General features: G+C 38.4%; 1 protein-coding gene and 7 non-coding genes across 10 annotated transcripts in view; 3 read left to right on the forward strand and 5 right to left on the reverse strand.

Annotated features, from left to right (window-relative positions):
• Positions 1 to 3,360: 3,360 nt before the first annotated feature.
• mcama (melanoma cell adhesion molecule a) overlaps positions 3,361 to 24,977 on the reverse strand; it is a 66,882-nt gene continuing 45,265 nt past the window's right edge. The window contains exons 4-16 of one of the 3 annotated variants that reach the window (XM_028032155.1): positions 24,852 to 24,922; positions 24,683 to 24,770; positions 23,316 to 23,495; positions 16,695 to 16,822; positions 14,549 to 14,693; positions 14,073 to 14,188; positions 13,508 to 13,649; positions 12,178 to 12,308; positions 11,810 to 11,951; positions 9,494 to 9,529; positions 6,155 to 6,284; positions 5,386 to 5,503; positions 3,361 to 4,621 (exon numbers count right to left, since the gene is read on the reverse strand). In XM_028032155.1, the coding sequence (XP_027887956.1) occupies positions 4,619 to 4,621; positions 5,386 to 5,503; positions 6,155 to 6,284; positions 9,494 to 9,529; positions 11,810 to 11,951; positions 12,178 to 12,308; positions 13,508 to 13,649; positions 14,073 to 14,188; positions 14,549 to 14,693; positions 16,695 to 16,822; positions 23,316 to 23,495; positions 24,683 to 24,770; positions 24,852 to 24,922 (1,430 nt within the window). In that variant the 3' untranslated portion in view covers positions 3,361 to 4,618. Of the gene's footprint in view, positions 4,622 to 5,373; positions 5,504 to 6,154; positions 6,285 to 9,493; positions 9,530 to 11,809; positions 11,952 to 12,177; positions 12,309 to 13,507; positions 13,650 to 14,072; positions 14,189 to 14,548; positions 14,694 to 16,694; positions 16,823 to 23,315; positions 23,496 to 24,682; positions 24,771 to 24,851; positions 24,923 to 24,977 lie in introns of all 3 variants that reach the window. The other 2 variants (XM_028032154.1, XM_028032156.1) reach the window with 2 other exon arrangements.
• Positions 15,999 to 16,113, reverse strand: LOC114153845 (U5 spliceosomal RNA). Its single transcript, XR_003597431.1, has one exon. It is a non-coding gene; the product is annotated as a U5 spliceosomal RNA (small nuclear RNA).
• LOC114153855 (U5 spliceosomal RNA) lies at positions 17,797 to 17,911 on the forward strand. Its single transcript, XR_003597441.1, has one exon. It is a non-coding gene; the product is annotated as a U5 spliceosomal RNA (small nuclear RNA).
• On the reverse strand, positions 18,379 to 18,492 carry LOC114153843 (U5 spliceosomal RNA). Its single transcript, XR_003597429.1, has one exon. It is a non-coding gene; the product is annotated as a U5 spliceosomal RNA (small nuclear RNA).
• Positions 19,143 to 19,255, reverse strand: LOC114153854 (U5 spliceosomal RNA). Its single transcript, XR_003597440.1, has one exon. It is a non-coding gene; the product is annotated as a U5 spliceosomal RNA (small nuclear RNA).
• LOC114153853 (U5 spliceosomal RNA) lies at positions 19,975 to 20,088 on the forward strand. Its single transcript, XR_003597439.1, has one exon. It is a non-coding gene; the product is annotated as a U5 spliceosomal RNA (small nuclear RNA).
• Positions 20,556 to 20,670, reverse strand: LOC114153856 (U5 spliceosomal RNA). Its single transcript, XR_003597442.1, has one exon. It is a non-coding gene; the product is annotated as a U5 spliceosomal RNA (small nuclear RNA).
• On the forward strand, positions 20,965 to 21,078 carry LOC114153844 (U5 spliceosomal RNA). The gene has a single exon (XR_003597430.1). It is a non-coding gene; the product is annotated as a U5 spliceosomal RNA (small nuclear RNA).

Below are 24,977 nucleotides of genomic sequence, written 5' to 3' on the forward strand. Positions count from 1 at the left end.
TAGTATAAATTGAGCCACTGGGATCTGAAGATTTCTAGGTGGCGCCAGAGCACAAACGTCATGCATTTTATTTTATTTTATTTTTTTTTTGTGAAGAAGAAAAGTCCCGGTTTCCAGTCTGTTTTACTGAACTCAAGCTATGGTTAGTAAAATTAGATTTAATGTCAACCAGAAACTGACTGAGGATGTTTTCTTGTGACCCCTGCTGGTCGTTGGGAAGAATGCAGGTTTTACGTTTAAATTTTGCAAATCTGAGAGTCAGATTTAAAACTGTATTAGAGATTTTAAAAGGTCAAAATATACTTTTTCCCACTGCAAAGTAATATAAAAGGACAAGGGTTGTAAAAAGAGAATGTTGGTACCAAGAAGGCATTTAAATGGGAAAAATTACATCACAGTAGCTGCGTTTCCATCGACCATGTAAATAATTGGAATACGAAAAATACATTTGCTAAATGGAAGTACGCCAATTTAAAAAAAAAAAAAACAACAGACGTTTTTCGGTCAAGAATTTATGGATTCTCACCGTATCAAAATGAATGTGTTCCTCATATTTAAATGGAAACTTTTTTTTCTCGTCACACGAGTCACGTGATCAGCAACCAGATGTTACTACTGGCAGAAAAGACGAAGAAGACAAGAGGAAGCCGTTGGAGTACGACGGATGTTTTGTTTTTTATATCACGTGAACGAGCTTGTTCACGTGTGATTTTAATTGTGTTTCTTTAATGGAAACACAGCAACGGCGAAATTTAGCAGAACTTGTAACGGAAACGCAGCTACTGTTCTCAGCCTCTTTTATCTGCCGTGCAAAAGTATTTACACCCGTATGGATTTTGTTCAGTTTCTTGTCAAAGCTGTCATCAATGATGATGTCAGACAAAGAAAACCAGAGGATGCAAAATTCAATTTTCATTTATTAAAGAAAAACTGATTTGTTTGTCATTAGGCTTATTTTTTTTATGAATTCTGCAGGATAAATACATCAGTAAATAAAATTTGTAGGCTAAATGTTCTGAAATCCTTGGTAAGAATACTTCCTGATATAAAATAGTGTAAGTAGAGGGTGGCTGAAGTGTCCTTTTCTCTACACTGAAGTTTAAACTGGTTTTAGTGGGAGAAGGTGAATTATTGTGCCTCCTGTCAGTCGCAGAACTGGGCGAATCGCTCCATGTTCGTCTGGACTCTCCTCTCCACCCTCTTGTTGTCGTTTCACTCCACATCTGAACTCTGAGAGCAGAACCATCAGTGACTTGGTGTCGGTTCCCGTCTGCTGACGTCTCTCTGTGACTGTGTGTGTTGGTTTACCCAGTTAACTGGCCTTCGTCAAATGGAACTTGCCTACTAAAAACTCGTCGCTTTATTACCTGTATAGATACGATTTTATTTATTGTCTTTTTAATATCTTCTGCATTCATTGTGCCGCCATGTTTTCATGCCTAAGCCATTAAGATTTTTAATTAAACTGTATTTTTCTTTAACCTTTTTGGTGCGTGTGGTTTGTTCAACAGATATTTAATGTGTGCTTCTTTTTTTTGCCTCATCGCAAACCTGGAAAACGGTGCGTTCAGGGACTTATAGGAAATTCTAAATTCCACTCCGTTCATTTATTTCTAATTTTAGGTTATAAAATAATAAAAAGAATGTAAAAAAACATAATAATAATTTTCTGCTTTGGGATATTAATTGTAAAGACCAACCGAGTATGTTACCTCTGTTTATTGTAACTACCTCTGAGGGTATATGCTTTTATTTTGGTAACTTTTTTGAGAATGTTGCCATGGTAATGGAACACAGTTCTAACTTCAATACAGAGAAAAAGGATAAAAAGTCAACTTTAGCTTCAGTTGATAAGGAATCAAGGTTAGTAACTAAGATAAAGTACATTTGAAATTTCTGTGATTGATTGATTGATATTAATGGACAGAATGTAAAATACTATTCATAACAGATGGTGAAAACAATTTTAACTCAGGGTTATTTGTTCTTGCCCAGCTCTTAAATTCATTATTTAACTAACAGTGGTGGCCGTCTACACTGAAATGAATGGAAATAAACTGTTTCATACATAAAAGGCAAAACAATACCTAAAAAACCACTTGTATAAATTTAATGACATTATTCCAGGACAAAAGTAAAATCTACAGAAAACCTACTTCATACTTCCATAAAAAAAAACGACATAGTACCAAAATGATCTAACATCTTAGACAAGTATTTGTCCTGTTGATTTTCTCTTTGGACCTAAAGAGGAACGATCCAGAGTCGGCATGCAGTTCAGTTATTACAGCTAGAAACTAATGATCAGGCCTGAAATCTGGGTACAGTGACTGACTCAGATCTGAACCTTCAGAGTCCCATAAAGACAGTTACAAAGTCGGCCTTCTGTCACCTGAATCAGAACCAAACCTAGAGAACCATCATTCAGTTTATTGAACAGAAGCTGAACGTTTCCTTTCCCCTCACAAGTCCATAAGCTACCGGGATGTCGCGTATCTGAGCAGAAAATGTAAAACAAAACCCGATCTGAACCGTTTCATGCCTTTAAACCCTCCGAGCTGCTTCATCTCGGTCGTTATTGAGCCGTCGTCACCTGGAGGCCTGCAGGCTCTGCGCCGAGCGGCTCAACTCAACGTTTGTTTTGCAGCTTTAAATTCTTTGCAGATGTGTTTTCTGTCCAGGAAGGAAATCTGAGCTACCGTTCGGAGCGCTTCCCAGTTTGCGCTGACAGCGGTTTGGAAGCGCTCACTTCTACACACACGCACACACCCACCCCCACGCACACACACTCACACAACACTCTCGAAACCTCTGCAGAAACAAGTCAAGGCCTTTTCTTTAGGTGGAACTTTTATTTGGCATCTTGTAAAAAAAAAAAAACAAGCATCAAAAGAATCACATGTTGAGCACTTAATTTACGCACATGTAGAAAAGATAATCAGTTTCCAACTCTGTTTTCTCACCACTGAACAAATAAAGATTCGCAGATTCAACCAGAAATCTGTTCAACACCGACGGCATCGCTTCTCGTCGCTCAGCGGGACATGAGAAATTAAAAACTGAAAATACTTCCCTACGAATTTAAGTGTTGCAAGTCATCAGGGCAGTGTAGCACTCTCGGTAACAAAAGAACCCTTTCACAATAAAATACACAGTGAGAAATATTCACAACGCCAGCCTTTAGAAGGACCCCAGCAGTATTTCTTGCATGTTTTCTTTGCCTGTTTTAGATTAAACCCCAGTTTGTTGCTCCATCCACTATAATTACATCCGACTCGCAGAGCGGCACGACCGCTTTCCTGAAACATGAAGCTGTGAGCTAAGAAATGAAAATTAAAAAAAGAAACCAAATGGTCACTGAATAACAAACACAAGAAGGTTGTTGTTGTTGTTTTTTTTTTAACCTGTTTTATCTTAAATCTTTCCTTGCTTGTTTTATGAAATATATCAAATAAAAAGGTTTGGGGAAAAAATTTAGAAATCCAAACCTTAAATCTGTAAATATTTTTAAAAAACCCAAATAAACAAACAAAAAAACATCTTGTGGTAGGGTCAGATTTTTCACTTTAATGTTATAAATTTGGATTGCATTTAAATTTGTCAAAATTAGATGAATTTTTCTAAATTTAAGTTAAGCCAATTAAATGAATTATGATAGAAACATTTAAGCTGAAACATATAACTATTTAAGATGGATTTTATAAAAAATAAAAATAATTTTTTTGTTTCCAAACACTTCAGATAAAGAAAACCATGAAGCTTCCTGTGCTCTATCACGCTGATCTCTCTGTGTAACAGCGTCGTCAGTCCAAACTGTCGCAGTATGAAACATGCAGAAACACGTGGGGACCTTCAGGCTCTGACCAATCAGTGGCAACACAGAGAAAAACAGTTTCAAAATAATAAAATAAATTCAGTGTTTGATGTAAAAAAGAAAAAACAGGCACAGCAGATGTGTAACTTTGACCTGTTTGAGCTTCAGGAGGTCTAGCAGGTCTCTAAACTAAGCATATTTACAAACAGTACAAGAACGAGACAGCAGTTTGGTAAAGATGGCCGCCGGTGAAATAATCACCGGCAGAAATTAAAATAAACTGTTTTGGTCGAATGCAGGACGAGTTTTTACAACGTTTGGTCTCCATCAAGTCCTGCATCAAATCTCACCTGGACGCTAAAATAAAAACCATAGAAAACATGCACACGAGCCAGACGCTGCTGTGAAATGGAAATCTGAGTCAAAATATCTTAAATAACAAAATATATATAATATTTACACTTTCATAAAAAAAAAAAAAGGATGATTCACCACCGTACAAACACTAAACAACAGCAAAGAGCTTGAAACTAATGAGAGAACTGAATGCTGAAGCAAAGACTCATTCAGAAGGTACAAATCTGTACAAACACACCTGGGAAGTGTGTGTTCTGTTTGTGGGTGTGTGTGTGTGTGTGTGTTCCTGGGAGAACCTGCTGAATACTGCTGAGAATAAAAAATGAAGGGAGGAAGAGGGAGGGAGCGTCCAGACAGAGAGGAGGTCAGTGTCCCGGGTCTCCTCCGCTCCAGAGCCTCCGTCCGGATACTGCGACCCGCTGCGGCTCCGCACGACCTTCAGGATTTTTACTGCACAGACAGACGAGAAGGTGAGATTTACTCAAATCATTCAGGAGAGGTCAAGACTCAGACGAGATCCCAAGCATTTAAAACAACAGCTTTCACTCACAAGCACATTTTCACGACGGATTGTTGATCAAAGAACGAAAGAAAGAGGCAACAGTGGAGTACATTTCCACTAAAAAGCTAAAAAGCATTTTTACTGAAGTGTTGGAAGTGATGTATTTACAATCAAACACTTCCAACGTTCTTGCAGGTTGAAAAGTGGTAAACTGGCAAGAACAAAATGAGTTTTTCATGATTAAAAGCATAAATTTACAATATTAAAAATCCTATTTACTTGTAACATGCCATTGTCAGTGATGATGATGATGCTATGTTGATTGTTGCTATGGTTTCTGGGTTGTGTTGACTGTTGACTTGTATTCTCATCCTTTTCTCACTCGTCTACTCGTGTCTCCTTCCCCCTGAAACCTTTTCCTGCTCCTTTTCCGTCTCTGTGTTCATTTGAAATAAACCCAACGCAATTTCTAATAAAGTTTCATATCTAGAAAATAATGTGGCAGCACTTAAAAATATCCTCTAATGTTGAAAAGTTGTACATTTACAAGAAAAAAAAAATCATACCTTTACCTTATTAAAACTCTGATTTTCTCATGTAATTTTCAGTGACGTTGTTTTTATTGCTACTTATGCAGGTGTTTGTTGCTATGGTTTCTCGGTTTTGCTTTTTCTCTCTTTCTGCAGGTGTATTCACTCACCACGACAGTTACCTGGTCATTGGGACCCTTCTTCTCTCCGTTCACGGCTTTCAGCAGCACAGCCTCCTCGTTCTTTGGGTTGTTCTTCATCTCCACAACGATGTCGTCTTTGGTGGGCTTCTCTTTGGTGCTGCCCGGATGAACACAGTCGTTATGAACTGGTGCTGTGGACACGTCGAAGCATGACATCACACGCACAAGAGTCCAAAAGAACTGCTCACCGACAACGACTGTCATTGGTTTTAGCGGCCAAGTTGTCAACATGACGCGCTAAATCTTAAATGTACGCGTAGTATATAAAAGGAAAAAAGGGCTACAGTGCTTTGCTAATATTTGTCAAAACTATGACAACTAAAAAACAATGTCAGGAAAAACTTTTCATTAAAAAAAAGCGAAGGAGAGAGAAGTAGGTCAGCTATGCTAGCTTGACTATGACAAGCGTCCACATGTAGATGTGCTGTGGAATTTTGAGTGATTCAGTTGGAAAACACCAACTCTGAAAGGCCAAACTGAGTTAACACTTTGTTTCTCTACTTTAAAAGTGGGTGGTTTAAAGCTCTTACCTTTGTAACGGTAAGAGCCAAATAAGTGTGCAAATACAGCTGGGATCTATTTTGTGCATCTGCATGCGAATTGGGAACGGCTGCTCAACTTTAGCTCACACTCAAAAATGTCTTGCTTTTGCCAACAGATGCAATTTTTCAGGGTTCTATGCAGAAAAATAAAGATGCGAATGAAGATCTTGTGCAGCAGAACGAGTAGAGGACGAGACGGTACTCACATCTCCTGCTTTCCTGAACGTCCACAGGGGATCTTTCCCTTCTTATGCAGGAAGTAGACGACGCTTCCCAGGAAGGCGAGAAGCAGCAAACACAGTATGATCACCACTATGATCACCCCGCTGCCTTCAACTGCACACAGAAGCAGACATCCGCTGTCAAGGTTTCTGTTCAGATTTTATTTGTTTGCCTAAATAATCACAAATGGGTCAGGTTTTTTTTTTTTTTTTTTTTTACAACAAAAACAGACCAAATGTGCATATTTACCACTCAAACTTTCAGAAAAAAGATGTTTTCTAATGTGTCTTATGTGATAGTTTGTTGTTTTGTTCATTTGGTTTCTTTATGTGAAGATTCACGCTGGTGCACAGGACTTTAAAAAGCTAGAAGTCCCTGCAGATGACAGAACGTGAAGGACTGTGTGGAGCTTAGAGTGCCACCCCCACATGTTGCTGACAGCCCAGAGCTCAACGTTGAAAAACTGCCACAAAGAGCAGAAAGTTAGTGCCTTAGATCTCCATAGCAACCATTAGACACGATCTACAGTGCTGTAAAAAAAAAAAAAAAAAAAGTTATGTTCTCTTACAGATTAAATGTTCCAGCTTTCAGTTTTAAATGGTTTTACGTTTTGAATTGAAAAAAAAAGTTATGTGAAAAAGGTCATTATTAACCAATTAACCACAAGTAAGTCGGTTCTGCAGGGGCGTCGCTACAACGTTCCCACTCTGAGATCAGGCAGGGATTCTCATCATGCAGTCAATGCAGAAAACATGCAGAAAAACAATCCAGATGATCACAGAAACATTTCAGAGCAGAGCGAGGATCACCAGAGACGACGGAGCAGATGGAGCAAGCAGACAAACATGGAGCAGACGAAGAAGAACAGCAGTGAAGCACGTCAAACTGAAAGTACTCACTGAAAGTTTTTAAAAAAAACCTTATTTTTCATATTTGCCTGTTCAAAAATAAACTAAACACACAACATTTTAACGAAACAAGCAGATTTCTGCATCTATATCACCGCCTGAGTTGATAAACCGAATTTATGCCATCGTTTAGTTGAGGTCAAGTGCCGCACCAAGTCAGTCAGAGGGCCGCAAATGGCCCCCGGGCCACGCTTTGGACACCCCTCATGTTTAACCCTGTAAGGCCCAGTGTTGCAATATTGCAAAATCTCTATTTCAAACCAAACAGATATGCAAATGTTGACTTTTCTTCTGTGTTTTCAGCCAAACTTAAAGATTGAACAATATTGTTCTGTCTTGGAAGGAAATTTGTTTGGAAACTTGAAAATAAAATTCCCCCCAGAAAGGTCAAAAAGTAACCAAACTTGAAAACCCTTCAGTAAGAAAGGTCAGCCATTAACTGAGCCCAATTTTCCAAGGAGTAAAATGTTTTCACGTTTTTGGTTTATGCAGTTTAAAAGCATGCGCATATCCGTCATTTTATGAGTTGCAACAACATTTAATTTTCTTTCTGGATCAATAAAAATATTTTTGAATTAGAAAAGAATGCTAAATAACTTTATGTTATAATGAATGTGGCATTTTTGCAACAGAGTATTATGGCCAGGCTAAGAAAAAAAAAAAGGATTTTGCAAATAAAGTCAAAATTTGATCAGAATAAAGTCGTGATACGCCAAAAAAGTTGCAATAATAAAGTTGTATGCCAAGTAAAAATAATAGTAGAAGAAAATTATCAGAAGAAAATAATAATATTAAGAGAATGAAGTAGTAATTTTATGATAAATTCAACCAAAAATAATTAAATAATAAATTAAAATAAGGAATGTTGAGCATCTTGTGAGGCTATACTTGGTATCAGCTTTATGAATAAATACTTGATCTTTAAACGCATCAAATTATTAACAGTATCAGGGCTTTAAAACCAACATCAAAACGCCTATTTAGAAGAAAGAATCCCAAATTAATATCAGATCATCATTAAGAAGCTTTGCTCTCATTGAAACAACTTTTTTCTATTAATTTCACAACTTTGTTCTGGTGATATTGAGTCTTCATTCTGCTGTTATGACCTTATTGTCTTCATATTCTGACTTAATTCTCGTATTTTAAAAAAAAAAAGATTCTTAGTCTGGCCGTAATACTCCATCATAGATTTTCATAAAACCTTACAGAAACCAAATACATTTGAAAACATAGTTTTTATCTCCAAGCTACTCCTGCAGAACAATCTAAAGAGTTCATGCGTTTCTCTGTCCAGGTTTTCCAGGGTCAATATAAACATGATTTTTTTTTTCACCCATCTAAAACAGGAGAAGCTTCAATCTTTGATATTCTGCAAATAAACCCAAACTGCATGTCTGCAGGTTAAATATAAACCGATTGGTGCAGCTGCAATTTATCAACAGACTTTCTAAAGACGTTTTATGCCGAGAGAAACAATTTTGAAAGCAACAAAATCAGTAATGCAGCAAATAGCTCCACTTGAATCGCTCCGTGAAGACTCCACGAACTGTTCTAGTGAAACCTAACAGGAAAAAAAACTCAAAATGTATTTCTGCTAGAATCTGTGCCTCACTTCACCGATGGGAGTCAAAAATGGACTCCATCCGTTTTTAACTAACTCAACAGCTGCCTTCCAATGAAACAGGATTGGTGTTTAAATGTACTGACTCAATAAAAAGTGAGAAAAACATTTAACCTTTTTTATTGCACCAAGTGTTGATGACGTAACTTATTCCGACGGCATTCGTTTAGAATGGCCGTAAACAAAAAGAAGAGCTGTAAAAAGTTGTTTGGGAACATTTTGGACCAGATTTCACAGTTTTTCCCTCTGTTGTTTTTATTTCAGACTCCGTGTTTCCCCTCAGAGTCCTGCAAAGATTTAACGATACGAGCTAACAGCCCAGATTAAGTCAGAAAACTGCCTGATAATTGCAACCCCCTCAAAGGTGAAGTGTAAATTAACCCGGTATGTTAAACCTCCCATAAAACAGGATTAATGTCTAGCTGTTTTTTTTTTTTCCACATTGCTGATTTTTGTTTACTTAAAAAAATTCTGGGATAAACAAATAATATTTTACAGCTGCAGCGCGTTTGGTCTGAGTATCAGGGATTTGCTGGCGCTTTGATTTTTTTTTTTTTTTTTTTTAAACGCTAAAAATCAAACAGAATATTTAATAACTGCCAAGGGCTAACCCAAAGATCTGCCAGCGAGCTACAGACAGTCATGGGGTGGAATGCCTGTAAATAATGCATGGCCTACTGCAGGCCTGCATTGTCACATACGTATGTTGGTGAAAAGCGTGAACATTGAGAGGAAAGCGTTTGAGCTGGAAAGCTGCAACATTAGAGACGGCAGGGCGGTAATCGTCTTACCGGGAGAGAAGGGAGCGGTGCGGGTGACCCTGGGAACTGTGGACGAGTAAAACAACACTCAGAGTGGGAAGACGTTCACGTCCACCAACATTAATCCAACACATAAACACATCCCTTAAGATCAGTGCAAACCTGCATTTACTGTGTTAAACACTTGGTTGCAGAGCAAACTGTGGTCATTTATCAGCCGGTTGTTATTAAAGATGCAACAAGAATTCGGCTGGTGACCAGAATTGGTCGGTTTTCGTCTTGGCCTGCTCAGAAACTGAAAAATCGTATCAGTTTCTGATCAGCGAACACACCATAAGCAAGTGTAAAAAGAATTGTTTTTGCATTGCTTTATTTTAAACTTAGAGAAGTTTAAGCATGTCAAAACCCAACTTGACAGTGATGCCCATGATGCATTGCAGCGTGACGTCGCCTGATCAAGCTCCTGCCCCGGCTCCCTGCTGGAGGGCAAAAAAAACCTGCTCTCTGCTGATAGCATTGTTTTAGCTGTTAAGTTGCCTAAATGTGCACATGACATATATATATTTTTAAAAATGGACACAGTTATTTGCTTCTACTGTCAACACCACAGCTAGATATCAAGGTTCAAGGGTATAACATTTCAGGGCCTACTAAAAAGTTTAAATTAAAGAAAAAATAGCAAGGGACAGGGAAGTAGGTCAGCTTAGCTAGCTGGACTTTGACAACCTTAACATGCAGACGTGGAATAAATCATGAGGTGTGAATTCAGGCCAAGTCAAAGATTTGATCAAACCAACAAACACATTAGAAAGGAGAAGGTATGGGTGTTTTCTAAGTTAGCTATTTCCAACTTTTGTATATATTGATGTGAGCCCCAACCAGCCTAAATTAGATTGACTTCAACAAGTAGAAACCATGACAATGCTGGCATGTACGACTTGGGAAAACAATCATAGTCCCATCTGTCAGTAACTGACTCAAGGTGAGAGGGATTTCAAAGAGCCCAGTGTTTTTCAATCTAATGATCAGAAACACAGATAGACTCTCCAATTCTAAAGAAAGTCAAAAAATCTGAAAAAATACTTTAAATTTGTAAGTCATTTTGCCCCCAATTTTTGGCTGTAATAAAAAACACAAAGATATGTATTCGTCTTGGGAATCTTTTCTTCAAATTGCTGGAGGGGCAAAATGAGTCGACTGCAGCGGATACCTGGCAACTACAGCAAAAGATCTCTGCTCTATTCTTCAGTTTCCTACATCTAACCAGGATCATGCTGAATTAAGAAAACCTGACATCATTTTTAACCAAAAGGCTTGGTTAAACAATTGTGTGTTGATTCATGCAGGTCATGAGACACAACTCGACAATTGGTTCATGAGAATGGGACCATATTTTTAGTTTTTTTTAAATGCAAGAATCCAACTTGTTTGTTTTCATATATAAAGCATAGATTGCTTTAAAGAGTCAGTAATTAGAGTTCAGTCTAGGTTCAACTTCTCCGTTTTTAAATTTCTTGGTTTTTGTTTTATTCTAAGGTGATTCTAATGCTAACATTGAAACGGTTACTTTTGTGTTTTCACAGAGAGAATAAAGGATTCACAACTCAAACTGTTGAAAAATCTCTAAACAGAGCAGAACAATTCAGTTTAAGTTTATTCAAAAACCAACTTGTAGTGCTAAAAAACTTTGAAACAGTCTTTTTGTGTGATTTAACAAACACATTTTTCATGAATCTCAAACTGTTATAAAGAATCTGTAAATATTTAAAAGTCTAGATGATGCCAGATAAATCATCTAATGTAGGGGAGGGAGCATCACTGCTTCAAACTTTTTCAGCTTTGGCAAATAAAAACAACACAGATCCCAGTATTTTCAAAACTGAACAGGAAACCTATTTTGATTTTGCACATGTGTTTGCATTTTTACTTCATTGAGTTTCTCTTCATTTTAATCAATATCACCCCATATTAACACAATAACAGAAGCAAACAACCTCAAACCTTTGTTTCAAATGTCAACTGCTGCTGCTGATAATTCAAAAGTATGAATCAAACAAATTTAACAGTGCTGCACAATTTGTCTTTTAAGCTAAAATGAATGAGTCAGACTTAAAATATATATTAAAAATTCTTTAATGAATTTATCCTGTGAGAAATATTATTTAATGCCTAGAATTTCTTTTTACAATAAATTTAACATTTTAAGGTTGAACAACAACTCAGTTTTAATGGGCTAAATTAGGAGGAAGAAGAACAGCTGTGACTCATTCGTCAAACAATTTCCCAATTTTAAATCAGATAATTTAACTTGCATGTGTTCGATATACATAAGAAAGAGACGCTTACTGGCTTTGATGCTGAAGACCTTGACCTCAGTGCCCTGGTTGTTGGACGCGTTACAAACGGCGCTAACGTCCGAGTTGATCTTGACCGACACCATGCTGTGAGTCATGTGGTCGTTTGCTTTGCTCATCACTTCTTGCCAGTTCTACAGAGAAAGAGACATGATTATTTATGCAGAAGTTATCGACATCTCTCTTTCCAAATCCAGCACGTCTTTTTTCTAAAACTTCCAAAGCAAATGTTTGCATATTTGTCTTTATTTAGTGCTGCCTTTACCAACTATTAGACTCCAGCCAAGGATAGTTTTATCAGAAGTGTTGTTGAGTTTGTATAAATGCAATAGTTGGATGCAGGGTTGGATGAAGGGTTACCTGGCTGCCTGTAATGCTCCAGGTGATGCTGGGCAGTGGATGACCGCGGGCCTCACAGCTCAGGTTCAGTGTGCGGCCGGCCACTTCCTCCAGCTGGATCTCGTCCTCCACGCCGGCCAGCTGAGGCCCGCCTGGAGCAACAGCCACCACAAACATTCACCAAGATGGTCACCAGATCCCGTTCTAGTAAACATTCACCAAGATGGTCACCAGATCCCGTTCTAGTAAACATTCACCAAGATGGTCACCAGATCCTGTTCTAGTAAACATTCACCAAGATGGTCACCAGATCCTGTTCTAGTAATCATTCACCAAGATGGTCACCAGATCCTGTTCTAGTAAACATTCACCAAGATGGTCACCAGATCCCGTTCTAGTAAACATTCACCAAGATGGTCACCAGATCCTGTTCTAGTAAACATTCACCAAGATGGTCACCAGATCCTGTTCTAGTAATCATTCACCAAGATGGTCACCAGATCCCGTTCTAGTAAACATTCACCAAGATGGTCAACAGATCCCGTTCTAGTAATCATTCACCAAGATGGTCACCAGATCCTGTTCTAGTAAACATTCACCAAGATGGTCACCAGATCCTGTTCTAGTAATCATTCACCAAGATGGTCACCAGATCCTGTTCTAGTAAACATTCACCAAGATGGTCACCAGATCCTGTTCTAGTAAACATTCACCAAGATGGTCAACAGATCCCGTTCTAGTAATCATTCACCAAGATGGTCACCAGATCCTGTTCTAGTAAACATTCACCAAGATGGTCCCCAGATCCTGTTCTAGTAATCATTCACCAAGATGGTCACCAGATCCTGTTCTAGTAAACATTCACCAAGATGGTCAACAGATCCCGTTCTAGTAATCATTCACCAAGATGGTCACCAGATCCCGTTCTAGTAAACATTCACCAAGATGGTCACCAGATCCCGTTCTAGTAAACATTCACCAGGATGGTCACCAGATCCTGTTCTAGTAATCATTCACCAAGATGGTCACCAGATCCTGTTCTAGTAATCATTCACCAAGATGGTCACCAGATCCCGTTCTAGTAATTATTCACCAAGATGGTCACCAGATCCTGTTCTAGTAAACATTCACCAAGATGGTCACCAGATCCTGTTCTAGTAATCATTCACCAAGATGGTCACCAGATCCCGTTCTAGTAAACATTCACCAACATGTTGTAATATACCCAAAAAACACTTCACCCTGTTTCATTTACGTCTTCATAACCCTGAACTTCCTCTAGAAACTATCAGAACTCTCAAAGCTCTGACCTTAAAAGGTAACAGGAAGATGGCAGCAGCGACTCACTGACCTTGAACGATGATGTGAACAGAGCCGTTGGTGTGCAGGGAGGGCAAGGAGGGAACGGTCACCTCGCAAACGTACTGTCCGCTCGTCTCGTAGGTGGCGTCGTTCAGGTGCAGCGTGTTGCCATAACCCACCTGCTTCCCTTCCTAAACAAACCCAAAGCAAACATCCAAACACGACCCCAAGGTCAGCGACGCCACCGGAATGTCAGAACATCACGTCAATGGTCAATTCACTAACAACACTAACTTTATGGCCATAACAATCAGGTGGAAGACTGCTGATTGGACAGCTGTCCAGTGTAGCTAAAAAATGTCTTTGTATCCAAACATGTTAATGGAAAGTTTAGTGGAAAGAAAAAGTGCATAAGCAACAGGGAATAACTGCAGTCTTGAGAGTTTTATAAAATGAAGCCCATTCAAGAGTTTAGGGGAAATTTAGTCCAGCTAAAGTACTTGGGCACTCAGAAATCCCTGTATCTTAGCACATTGACGAAAAGTTTAGTCGAAGGAAAAAGTGCACAAACAACAGGGAATAACTTCAAATTGAAAGGAAGTGTTTTTATTCACCTTGTACCAGATGGTTACGGTTTTCAGAGAGGACAGGGCGTTGCACGATGCCACCAGATTTTCACCTTTATCCATATACTCCAAATCTTTTGGAACCACAACAGCCGGGTCCAAATCTGAAACGGGATGAAGCACGACATGACACACACACACACACACACACACACAGAGAAATTTCCACATTTTTTTCTAAAATATTTCTGAGCTCAATCTCCAAGAAAATGTTTGACTTTTCTCACTTGAAAATGTCCTTATTTATTCTAGAAAATGTCTAATTTTCCAGATTTAGCGATCTGGAAGAATGTTAAGTATCACATTTCTACACAAAGATGTTTTGCGCCTCGCAGAACAAAACCTAAAATATCCCATGATCGGCCCTGAATCAGAATTTGAACTTCAAAGTCTCTAAACACTAAAGCATAGAATAATTCTGCAGACTTGCAGTGTGCAGGCGTGTCGTATGTTTTCCTACGTACAATGCACCGTGAGCGTGACCTCTTCTTTGACCTCTGTTTGTCCAGCAGTGTCCAGCACCCGGCACTGGTAGATGCCGCTGTCTTTCCGGGTCACAGACGGCAGGATCAGGACATCACCTCTGCTCTCCAACGGCGCATCCGGCTCCTGAAGAGGAAACTCCATTTAGTTTGTTCAGCAACGTTTAAACGTGAAACTTTCTTCTCCTCGACTGCAGATGATGACGTGGTTCAACGGTTTAACGTAGGCATGAGACGATTTATCGGATTAATCTTCATGAATCGATTACTGAAATAATCATTAACTAATTTTGTAATCAATTAATCACTAACTGGAGAATAAAGACATTAAAAAATAACATTTGATTAAAGAACACAGTCACAGCAGTAATGAAGCCAAAACATTTTCTTTGTCTTTAAATATGTTCTGCACAAAACTCCTGGAATTGCAAAGATTTAACTAGACCCTGTTAAAATTCTGGGGGGAAAAAACTCATATTAAGCACCTTTTGCTATTCAATTATTAATTTTTAAAAATCAAGAAACGGGTCAACTAATGTTAAGTCAAGCAGAAATAGTTGAGCTTTTCACCTGGTGATGTTAGAAGTATTTATCTTTTATCACAAACGATCAGGCTTTCAATAGACGAATTGCGTTTTTGCATTTTAGGCAGAATTATGTTTATTTTCTTTCTTTAAAAAGTAATTCAGTTCAAGTTTATTTGAATTTTTATATATTCTTATATTGCACAAAATAAGCATGTGGCTAAATTCATAATCTGCAGAAAGTTGGCACTATTTTTATCAAATTAATAGTCAGAATAATCAATTACTAAAATAGCTGTTATTGCTGCAAATAAGCAAAAACAGCAAAAAACAAAAGAAAACTGTACTTTCTTCCAAAACTGTGTAAAATGATGCTTTGCATGTCAAAAAGACCGAAAGCTGCAATATGTAACTTTTATTAAAAAAAAAATATATATATATATTTTACATATGTTTTAAAACTATCACCATGTCGTGACAGAATACAGATAATCTGTGAAAAGATCAATCTCCACCTCCTACCAGAGCTGCTAACGGCATATGAAGAAATGCACGGCTCCCGACCAAAAGCAACCAATCAGAGCCAGGAAGAAGGTTTCAGTGCTGTCACTCAACCTCATGAACGCGCTGCTAATGGTGGAGAAACAAGTTAAAGTTACAGAAAAATCGTTTATCCACCATCATCAGTGGCCATGCTAACTAGCCTTAGTGTTCTCAACAACATTTGCTCTCCATTCGGCTCCTGAAAAGAAAACGCCATTTAGTTTCCAAGGGAGAGGGGAGGTGGGGCTTTAGGGGAGAACACACACACACACACGACTGACAATGTTAAGACCCACCTTCTGGCTCCTTTAATACTCAAGACTTTTAGTAATAATTTAATGTTATTATTTTTATCACAGAAGAAAAACCACACCAATTAGCAGGGTATCAAAAAACTGTGTTAAACTCTTGTTGTTTCTCTCCACGGAAATCTTTAGTAAAAGGCGAAAGATTTATACGATTTGAAGAGAAACAAGAGATCATGACCTGCTGATGCTGTAGCTGCCCCGTTTCTCCTGTCATCATACCCACTTCACTGACGGCGCTACTTGACTGAGCAACAAAAAAGCTTAAATATCTGGTTGTTTGTAATTAGCTCAATTTTTTCTCACAGATTATCTGTCTCACACCACACCACCACAACATGGTGACGGTTTTTAACAAATATGTAAAAAGATATTTTTACTAAAAGTTACATACTGCAGCCTTAAGCCTCAATGTGTCTCTAAAATGTGTTGTTTCCACCACATGTTCCCTTTCTTCAAATCACTCTGTCTGACCAAGTCTGCCAACCGGCTGATTGGGAAACGCTCAGACTGCAGTCAGCTGAGCCGTTGTGTTCCGCAGAGACACAATGAATGTGTGTCTGACGTGGGAACGAGCCCTGCTCGCCAACACGGCCTCCGGTCTCAGCCGGATCAGAGTCCTCACAGACCCTCCACGCTTGTGTCTGCACGGGGCACTGAGAGTGCTGCGTTTCAAAATCACTCCCTGCGTGTCTCTTGTGTGTCACTCACTCGCTCTCGGAGGATGCAGGGTGAGAAAAGACGCTCCATTCTTACTTGTTCCTTGCTGAAAATGTAGATCGGCGGGGGGTTGCCATCACCCTGGCAACGCAGCTCTACGGTATCCCCCTCTTTGACCAAGCCCTGCGGCGAATCCTTCCACAGCTCCATCATGGTGGTGGGGTCTGCACACACACACACACACACACACACACACACACACACACACACACACACAGAAATAAACTAAATTAGGCAGGCTTATTCGGCATGCTGGTAAAGTCACTTCACAAGTTCATTTCCATAATGCTGACAGATCCAGTCTGGCTTGGCTTGGCTTGTTCCAACAATAATCAGAGGAGGTTTTATTTGATACAGCTGAACCTGCAGACTGGGTTTACTGGCAAAATATGCAAATTATCAGATGTTCATAAGAAACAAAAACCCAACTGGATCAACACAATCAATATTACAAATGACTTCTCCAAATTAAAACTCAACAAGACAATTTTAAAGAGTAACTACATCCAGAAATCAACTTTTGTAGCTGGTAATCAATAGCCCATAATCATAAAGAATATGTTTTTACATATTTGGTAAAACTGTCACTATGTTGTGATAGTTTGTTAAGAGACAGAAAGGCCTGTCAATTAATCGCAAGACAAATTAACACGAGCTGAATCAAATCCATTTGCATTTTCTCTTTCTACCAAAAACTGGAAGGCAAAAGTCTCCAGTCTGATGTTTTGATCTCAACTTGCCCCTTTTTTTGAAGGGCAATTTTGTTTACCGAGACTTCATAATTCATTCTATTTATGGTTTCTGTTTTGTTTGTTTATTTTGGATATTTAAAATGTCTTCCAGGTCCAGTGTTAAATGTTCACTAAAGCTTAAAGCTCATTGATCTGTGAGAATGTGTTCTTGAATATAATGGTGTTAATATTACATTAGCTGAAAACTGTCTAAAAACAACAATATTAGCATTTATCACAATAACTTATCGTCCAGCTAACGTTGTTATCTTGACAGGCCTAAAGTTAATCAACAGGAGTAAAATATTTTCATTGTTGAGTTTTTATGTTGCTCAATCAAACAGCGCCGTCAGTGAAGTGGGTATGGTGACAGGAGAAACGGGGCGGCTACAGCATCAGCAGGTCATTCACTCTTGTTTCTCTTCAGATCGTGTAAATCTTTCGCCTTTTACTAAAGATTTCCGTGGAGAGAAAAAACTAGAGTAACATAAAAATTTTTGGTACCCTGCTGTTCAGTAGGGTGCTCACTCCATGTTTAATATGAAATAAAGCAATAGCAACTTATTATGCAGTTGGATATAAAAGGATGATACACTGTGAGGAGCATAAAACAGTTCATTCTGAAAGCTCAAAGTAGGCAGAAGTGAACAAACTTAAATTTCATCATTTAATGGTGTTTCATATAAAATGTCATGAACATGTTTTGTATAATAAAATAGGTCTAGTCTCAATTGTTCAAGGAAGTGAAATATGTTACCTTTAACATGTAACTAACTTCCCTGTTAAACCATAGCCCCGCCCCCAACAGTATTGAAAAGATATCAATAAACTCCAAGCATGGCAACTAGAGTACATGATGAAAGGAGCTGTTCTTTCATCTTCCATGGTTTTTACACGTATCACACCAAATAATGACTAATGTTTCAGATTTCACTGTAACTCATGGATTTGCTTTACAACAACATATTTATATTTAACACAAAAGGAAAACCCCACCAAAAGGCAGGATTCCAAAAATTACAATAAACTCTTGTTGTTTCTCTCCACGGAAATCTTTAGTAAAAGGCGAAAGATTTATACGATTTGAAGAGAAACAAGAGTGAATGACCTGCTGATGCTGTAACTGCCCCGTTTCTCCTGTCACCATACCCACTTCACTGACGGTGCTACTTGACTGAGCAATGCATTGTGGGAACAAAAAGCTGGCCACGCCTATGTTTTTTAACCAGTTTATTTCAACATTTGAATTTAATATGAGTTTCAGCATTATTTCCCTGTGGGATCAGTAAAGTATTTTTGAATTTGAATTAATTCTAGATATGAAAATTATGTACGCTTTTTTGTTATGTAGCGACTTTGCCACTATTTTTTTTTAGCAACTTTTCAGGTTCCTCACAAGATTTACAATAAACTAGATTTGTTGTAGACTTTTATGACGACAACGCTCTGCTTTGTCCTGAAAGAGAACTGAGTCCTATGGAGCTGAATTTGGGCCATAAGGTTTGTTCAAAAGAAAAAAGTTTAGAAAATGTAAAAAAAAAAAATGCTCAGCACTAGTTTTAAGATTCAATGGGTTTTTTCAGTCTCAAAACTGTAATACCCACCATACCCACTTCACTGACAGCGCTACTTGACTGAGCAACAAAAAAACTCAAAAACTTAAATATCTCACTCTTGTTCATTAAACAGACTGAAAACTTTATCTCATGGACTTGCTTTACAATAACATATTTATATTTAACACAAAAGGAAAACCCCACCAAAAGGCAGGATTCCAAAAATTACAATAAACTCTTGTTGTTTCTCTCCACGGAAATCTTTTGTAAAAGGCAAAAGATTTATACGATTTGAAGAGAAACAAGAGATCATGACCTGCTGATGCTGTAGCTGCCCCGTTTCTCCTGTCACCATACCCACTTCACTGACGGTGCTACTTGACTGAGCAATGCATTGTGGGAACAAAAAGCTGGCCACGCCTATGTTTTTTAACCAGTTTAAAGTCTTTTTTTCCCGTTTCTAAACGTTTTTCCAGTGGCAAATTTTTTTTTCACTTTCCACTTAAAATTAATTTTAAGTTTTAATTGATTTTTTTTAAATTTCAGTTTCAAATGTTGTTCTTATGAACAAACTTTATGGCCCCAGTTTAGGTCCATAGCACTCAGTTTTTGTTCAGCACAAAGATTTGGTCGCTTCCACTTTTATATTGACAGCATGTTATATTTTATTTTTATTTTTTATTCTGTCTACAATTACTACTCAGTGGTACTTGTTATTGTGTCTTGTCTCTATGCTGTAACTGCAAAGTAATTTCCCTTTACACAGACAGTGCACCGAGATCGTAAAATAAGACAACGTTCCAAGTCCCACTGTATGCTGTAAATTGCTCCTAGTTGACAAAGTATTTTAATATTGAACATAGAAGGACCACACTAAACAGCAGATGAGGAAAAGTTTTCAGTCCGTTTAATGAACAAGAGTGAGATATTTAAGTTTTTGAGTTTTTTTGTTGCTCAGTCAAGTAGCACCGTCAGTGAAGTGGGTATGGTGACAGGAGAAACGGGGCAGTTACAGCATCAGCAGGTCATTCACTCTTGTTTCTCTTCAAATCGTATAAATCTTTCGCCTTTTACTAAAGATTTCCGTGGAGAGAAACAACAAGAGTTTATTGTAATTTTTGGAATCCTGCCTTTTGGTGGGGTTTTCCTTTTGTGTTAAATATAAATATGTTGTTGTAAAGCAAGTCCATGAGTTACAGTGAAATCTGAAACATTAGTCATTATTTGGTGTGATACGTGTAAAAACCATGGAAGATGAAAGAACAGCTCCTTTCATCATGTACTCTAGTTGCCATGCTTGGAGTTTATTGATATCTTTTCAATACTGTTGGGGGCGGGGCTATGGTTTAACAGGGAAGTTAGTTACATGTTAAAGGTAACATATTTCACTTCCTTGAACAATTGAGACTAGACCTATTTTATTATACAAAACATGTTCATGACATTTTATATGAAACACCATTAAATGATGAAATTTAAGTTTGTTCACTTCTGCCTACTTTGAGCTTTCAGAATGAACTGTTTTATGCTCCTCACAGTGTATCATCCTTTTATATCCAACTGCATAATAAGTTGCTATTGCTTTATTTCATATTAAACATGGAGTGAGCACCCTACTGAACAGCAGGGTACCAAAAATTTTTATGTTACTCTAGTTTTTTCTCTCCACGGAAATCTTTAGTAAAAGGCGAAAGATTTACACGATCTGAAGAGAAACAAGAGTGAATGACCTGCTGATGCTGTAGCCGCCCCGTTTCTCCTGTCACCATACCCACTTCACTGACGGCGCTGTTTGATTGAGCAACATAAAAACTCAACAATTAAAATATTTTACTCCTGTTGATTAACTTTAGGCCTGTCAAGATAACAACGTTAGCTTGACAGGCCTAAAGTTAAACTGGTTGAAAAAACATAGGCCAGCTTTTTGTTCCCACAATGCATTGCTCAGTCAAGTAGCACCGTCAGTGAAGTGGGTATGGTGACAGGAGAAATGGGGCAGTTACAGCATGAGCAGGTCATTCACTCTTGTTTCTCTTCAAAGCATATAAATCTTTTGTCTTTTACTAAAGATTTCCGTGGAGAGAAACAACAAGAGTTTATTGTAATTTTTGGAATCCTGCCATTTGGTGGGATTTTCCCTTTGTGTTATATATAAATATGTTGTTGTGAAGGAACTCTTAGAATTGAAATCTGTGACATTAGTTATTTGGTGTGATATGTGTAAAAACCATGAAAGATAAAGGATCCTCTTCTCCTCTTGGCCATGTTCTCTGCAGCTCTTCTCTCTGCCCTCTTCTGGTGCTCCACATTTGTCAGGGGGCGGGGCTAAGCTTTCACAGGCTGTTAGTAACGCTTTACAGGTGACCTATAATACATCCTGTTGGATAAATTATCTAAGTTTATTTAAATTATGAGTTCATATGTTTTCATATTATTATTCTTTTGTGTTTCTTCTTTGACCCCTTTTCTTTTATGACACATTATTAACTGTTCTTTGGATGTTTGCTTGAAGATTAGAAATCCTACACACTCTTGTTTTATCAATGCTTGTTTGGAGATTAGAAATGCTCACTCACTCTTCTTGTTTTATCAAACTGTCTGTCATAGACGAGTCAGCTTTGTGCCTTGTAAGAGCATCCTAGAACATCCTGTGGCAGAGTTCTCTGACGAAACTATCTGGGTGACTATGTGAAGCAACCTAACCCTCTTTTCCTTGACGTGATAATAAAAAGCAGCTGAGAGGTGAGAAGCGGTGGAGTTGGTCCCAGACAGTTGTTTGACTGCGGTTCTCCGTGTCTGGCTTCTCTCCCCTCTTCTGCAAAAGAGTAACTTGTGCCTCTGGTTGATTCCTTGCATGTTGGGAACCAAAATAGACCCAACACATCCCTAAACAGATTAGGATACACATAGAAGCTACACAAAATATATAATCGATTTTAGTCAGCTCAGTTCTGCTGGTTCTATTTTCAGCTTTCAGAATGAAAGGCTTGTTTTAAGGCCATTATCACTTTGAATCCAAATAAGCTGCTGGCCATGCCCCCAAGTTAACATTTAGATTTGCTCTAGAGAATGGCTGCAGACAGATGAACATTTATACAACATCTTTGAAAAGCAGAAGTGCAGACACCTGCACAACCAACAAGAATACAGCAAGTGGTTTCTGGATGGTAAGGGAACAACTAAACACTCGTCTTTCGCAGGAGCCGTTGTACAGAGCATGCCGGCTGACCAAATGTCCTGGAGCTCAGCTAACATGCTGGAGCTCCAGGACATGATAATGGTCGTTGCTATGTAACGGACGGTTCCTGCTGATTTGACATTACATTCTGGAGATGTTTGAAACGGCTCGTTTTCCAGACACCAAAAAACTTAAACTTATTGCCCAAAAACAGATGCGATGATTTCTTGTTGAGTGCTTGGGTTGTTTTTAGAATCAGTAGAAACTCAAATCAGAGTACAAAAATGTGCAAAATGTGAATTCTGCATAAAATGTCCCCTTTAATGACTGCTGCTGTCTCAAAATGAGCAAACCCCTTCATCTTCATCAAGAATCTTCAGCCTTTAGAGCGCCCTTGTTTGTGCAAGACAGCACAAACAAATGTTCTGGACATTTCTCTTCACTTAGTCATTAGATAATGTTGGGTACAAACACATATTATCTGAAAGTATAACTAGTTCAATGCTGAATGCAATGCATTTTCTTGCAGATACCCCAAGTTATGAAATGACTGATGCTGGTTTGCCATGGTTGTTTATCTTACACCGAATGGCATAATTATTTTAATATAGATGTTTTTTCTGCCCTTGAATTTTAACTAATAAGATTCATTTTTAAGACTGGTGGAGAAGCTTTGTTAAATATTCAGATTTTAACAAATTGTGAGCAAACAGACAAATCAGAAAGGGATGAAGAGATTTTAAACGTCTAGCCTCTGAGCACCAGTTTTCCTCCATTTTTCAGGAGTTTTCCCCAGCACTGCGGATTTACTGGCTTTAGCTTTCCCGACGTGGGTGTTTTTATGAATATTCCACTCACAAAGTGCAAGTTCAATTACATTAGCATCTTTTACAGCTGAATGCAAAACAATAAACTCCCTAGGAGAAGCACACGTACTGCAAGCCAAATAAAAAAAGTATGCTTTAATGTGAAAATACTGAAATTAGCAGCAGAACTGGAACCAATACAGAACAGCAAGGAAACTGTTTATCTAACTGCAAAGGCGGGAAGCATTGAGCCGAGCTAATTAAAGCGTTGTCAAGGCAATTATGGTGACAATTACAGTCAAGAATCGAGGTGAGACAGACGGCGTTAGAGTTTAATTAGTGACTTGCTGCTCTACTACAGCTCAGTATAACAGAATGAAACTCACAGTGAACGGTGACGTTGATGCTTTGGGACATCCTCGTCCTGATGGCTCCCGGGACAGAGAAGCTGACCTCACAGGAGAAATGGGAGTCCTTGTCCTCCTTCAGTGTCCTGTACTCCAGGGTGCTCTGCACAGAGTAGAAACCTCTGGACTCCCGGGTCACCAGGATGATCACGTTTACCTCTGGAATAGTGAAAACACAGCAAGAAACAATGTCAAAATGAAGTGTTTGAATCAGCTCATGTGAACTTGTGGCTGAAAATGCAGGAAAACCTGATTATTCAAGTAGTCAGCATCTTGTGGTTGTGGATGCCACTATGCTTCCTTGAACAGGTTAGCACTATACACAACATGTTCATTACATATTTGCACAAAATCATTTTGAGATCATGAGATTTTATCTGGTCAGTTTTGTCTATTTTGAGATCCTTTCAGAATGAGTTGTTTTAGGGCGTCTTGTCACTTTAAATCCAAATAAGCCGCTGCTGGCCTCAACTCCCAAATCAACATTTAAACTCATGTGAAAATGGCTGCAAACAGAGACACAATTAGACAACCATACATATTTAAAAAAGTAGCAGTGGCGCTTCCAGCACAACAACAATGCAGCAAACGTCTTCCGGATGGTAAGTCAACAACTGAGCACTTGTCTTTTCCAGCAGCCATTGTGCAGCACATAGAGCGGTAAAACCAGCTGACCAAATGTGCTGGAGCTCGGCTTTGGTTGCCAGGTAACGGTGCTGGGCTTGGTTGGGGTTGCTAGATAACACAGCAGTGCCGATTTGATTGTGACTCAACAATCTGGCGATTTTTGAAAAAACTCATTTTCCACACACTAAAAAGCTTTAAGTTGTTACCAGAAAATGTTTGGGTTGTTTTGGATACTTTTTATAGGCACTGTAAAGGTTATCAAACATTTCAGCATTTTTACCTTTATCAATACTTTTCTCACAATGACCATGACAATGAAAATAAAGAGCAGAACAACACAAGGCACTGTAAGCTACAATAGCTTCATATCTAGCAAGACGCATGTTTTTAGCCTACCTCATGTTGTCAGACAGGTTCTATATACAGGATTTCTTCATTCTACAAGTACTAACCTTTAGCAAGCAAAGTTAAACCAAGCTTTAGAAATATGTAAGTAATTACCAGGCAAGTACTTTTTCAATACTTACCCATTAAGGACTGCACTGTTTTCAACAGGCTAATTGTGCTAGCAGTACTGATACATGGATTATTTTTTATTATTTTAAAACTTTCAGCAAACCTTTACTTTAAGCCAGTGGTTAAACCTTTACACCAATCAGGTACAATTTGATATAAATACACTAAAATAAGGAGGAAAAGCCACAGGGGTCAAAACTTACGTCCTACTTTAGGCACCAGTGGCTCGCTATCCTTGTACCAAGTGATGTTGGGTTTAGGAAATCCATTTCGAACCTCACATGATGCCACCTGGAGGGGTTTTATACAGTTTCAATTATCCCGATTTAGGATTTTATTGCATTTGTTGACCTTCAGACTGAGTTGACCGACCTTAGACGGCATCGTGTTGGTCACAGAAATCCCATTAGGGACGCCTTCAATTTCTGGAGCCTCTGGAGGAGCTGAAAAACGAGATATTTGGTCAATTATAGCAGCTACATTTGCAACTGAAGATGT

Source organism: Xiphophorus couchianus, chromosome 11 (genome assembly GCF_001444195.1).
Source record: "Xiphophorus couchianus chromosome 11, X_couchianus-1.0, whole genome shotgun sequence".
Classification (NCBI taxonomy): Eukaryota; Metazoa; Chordata; class Actinopteri; order Cyprinodontiformes; family Poeciliidae; genus Xiphophorus; species Xiphophorus couchianus.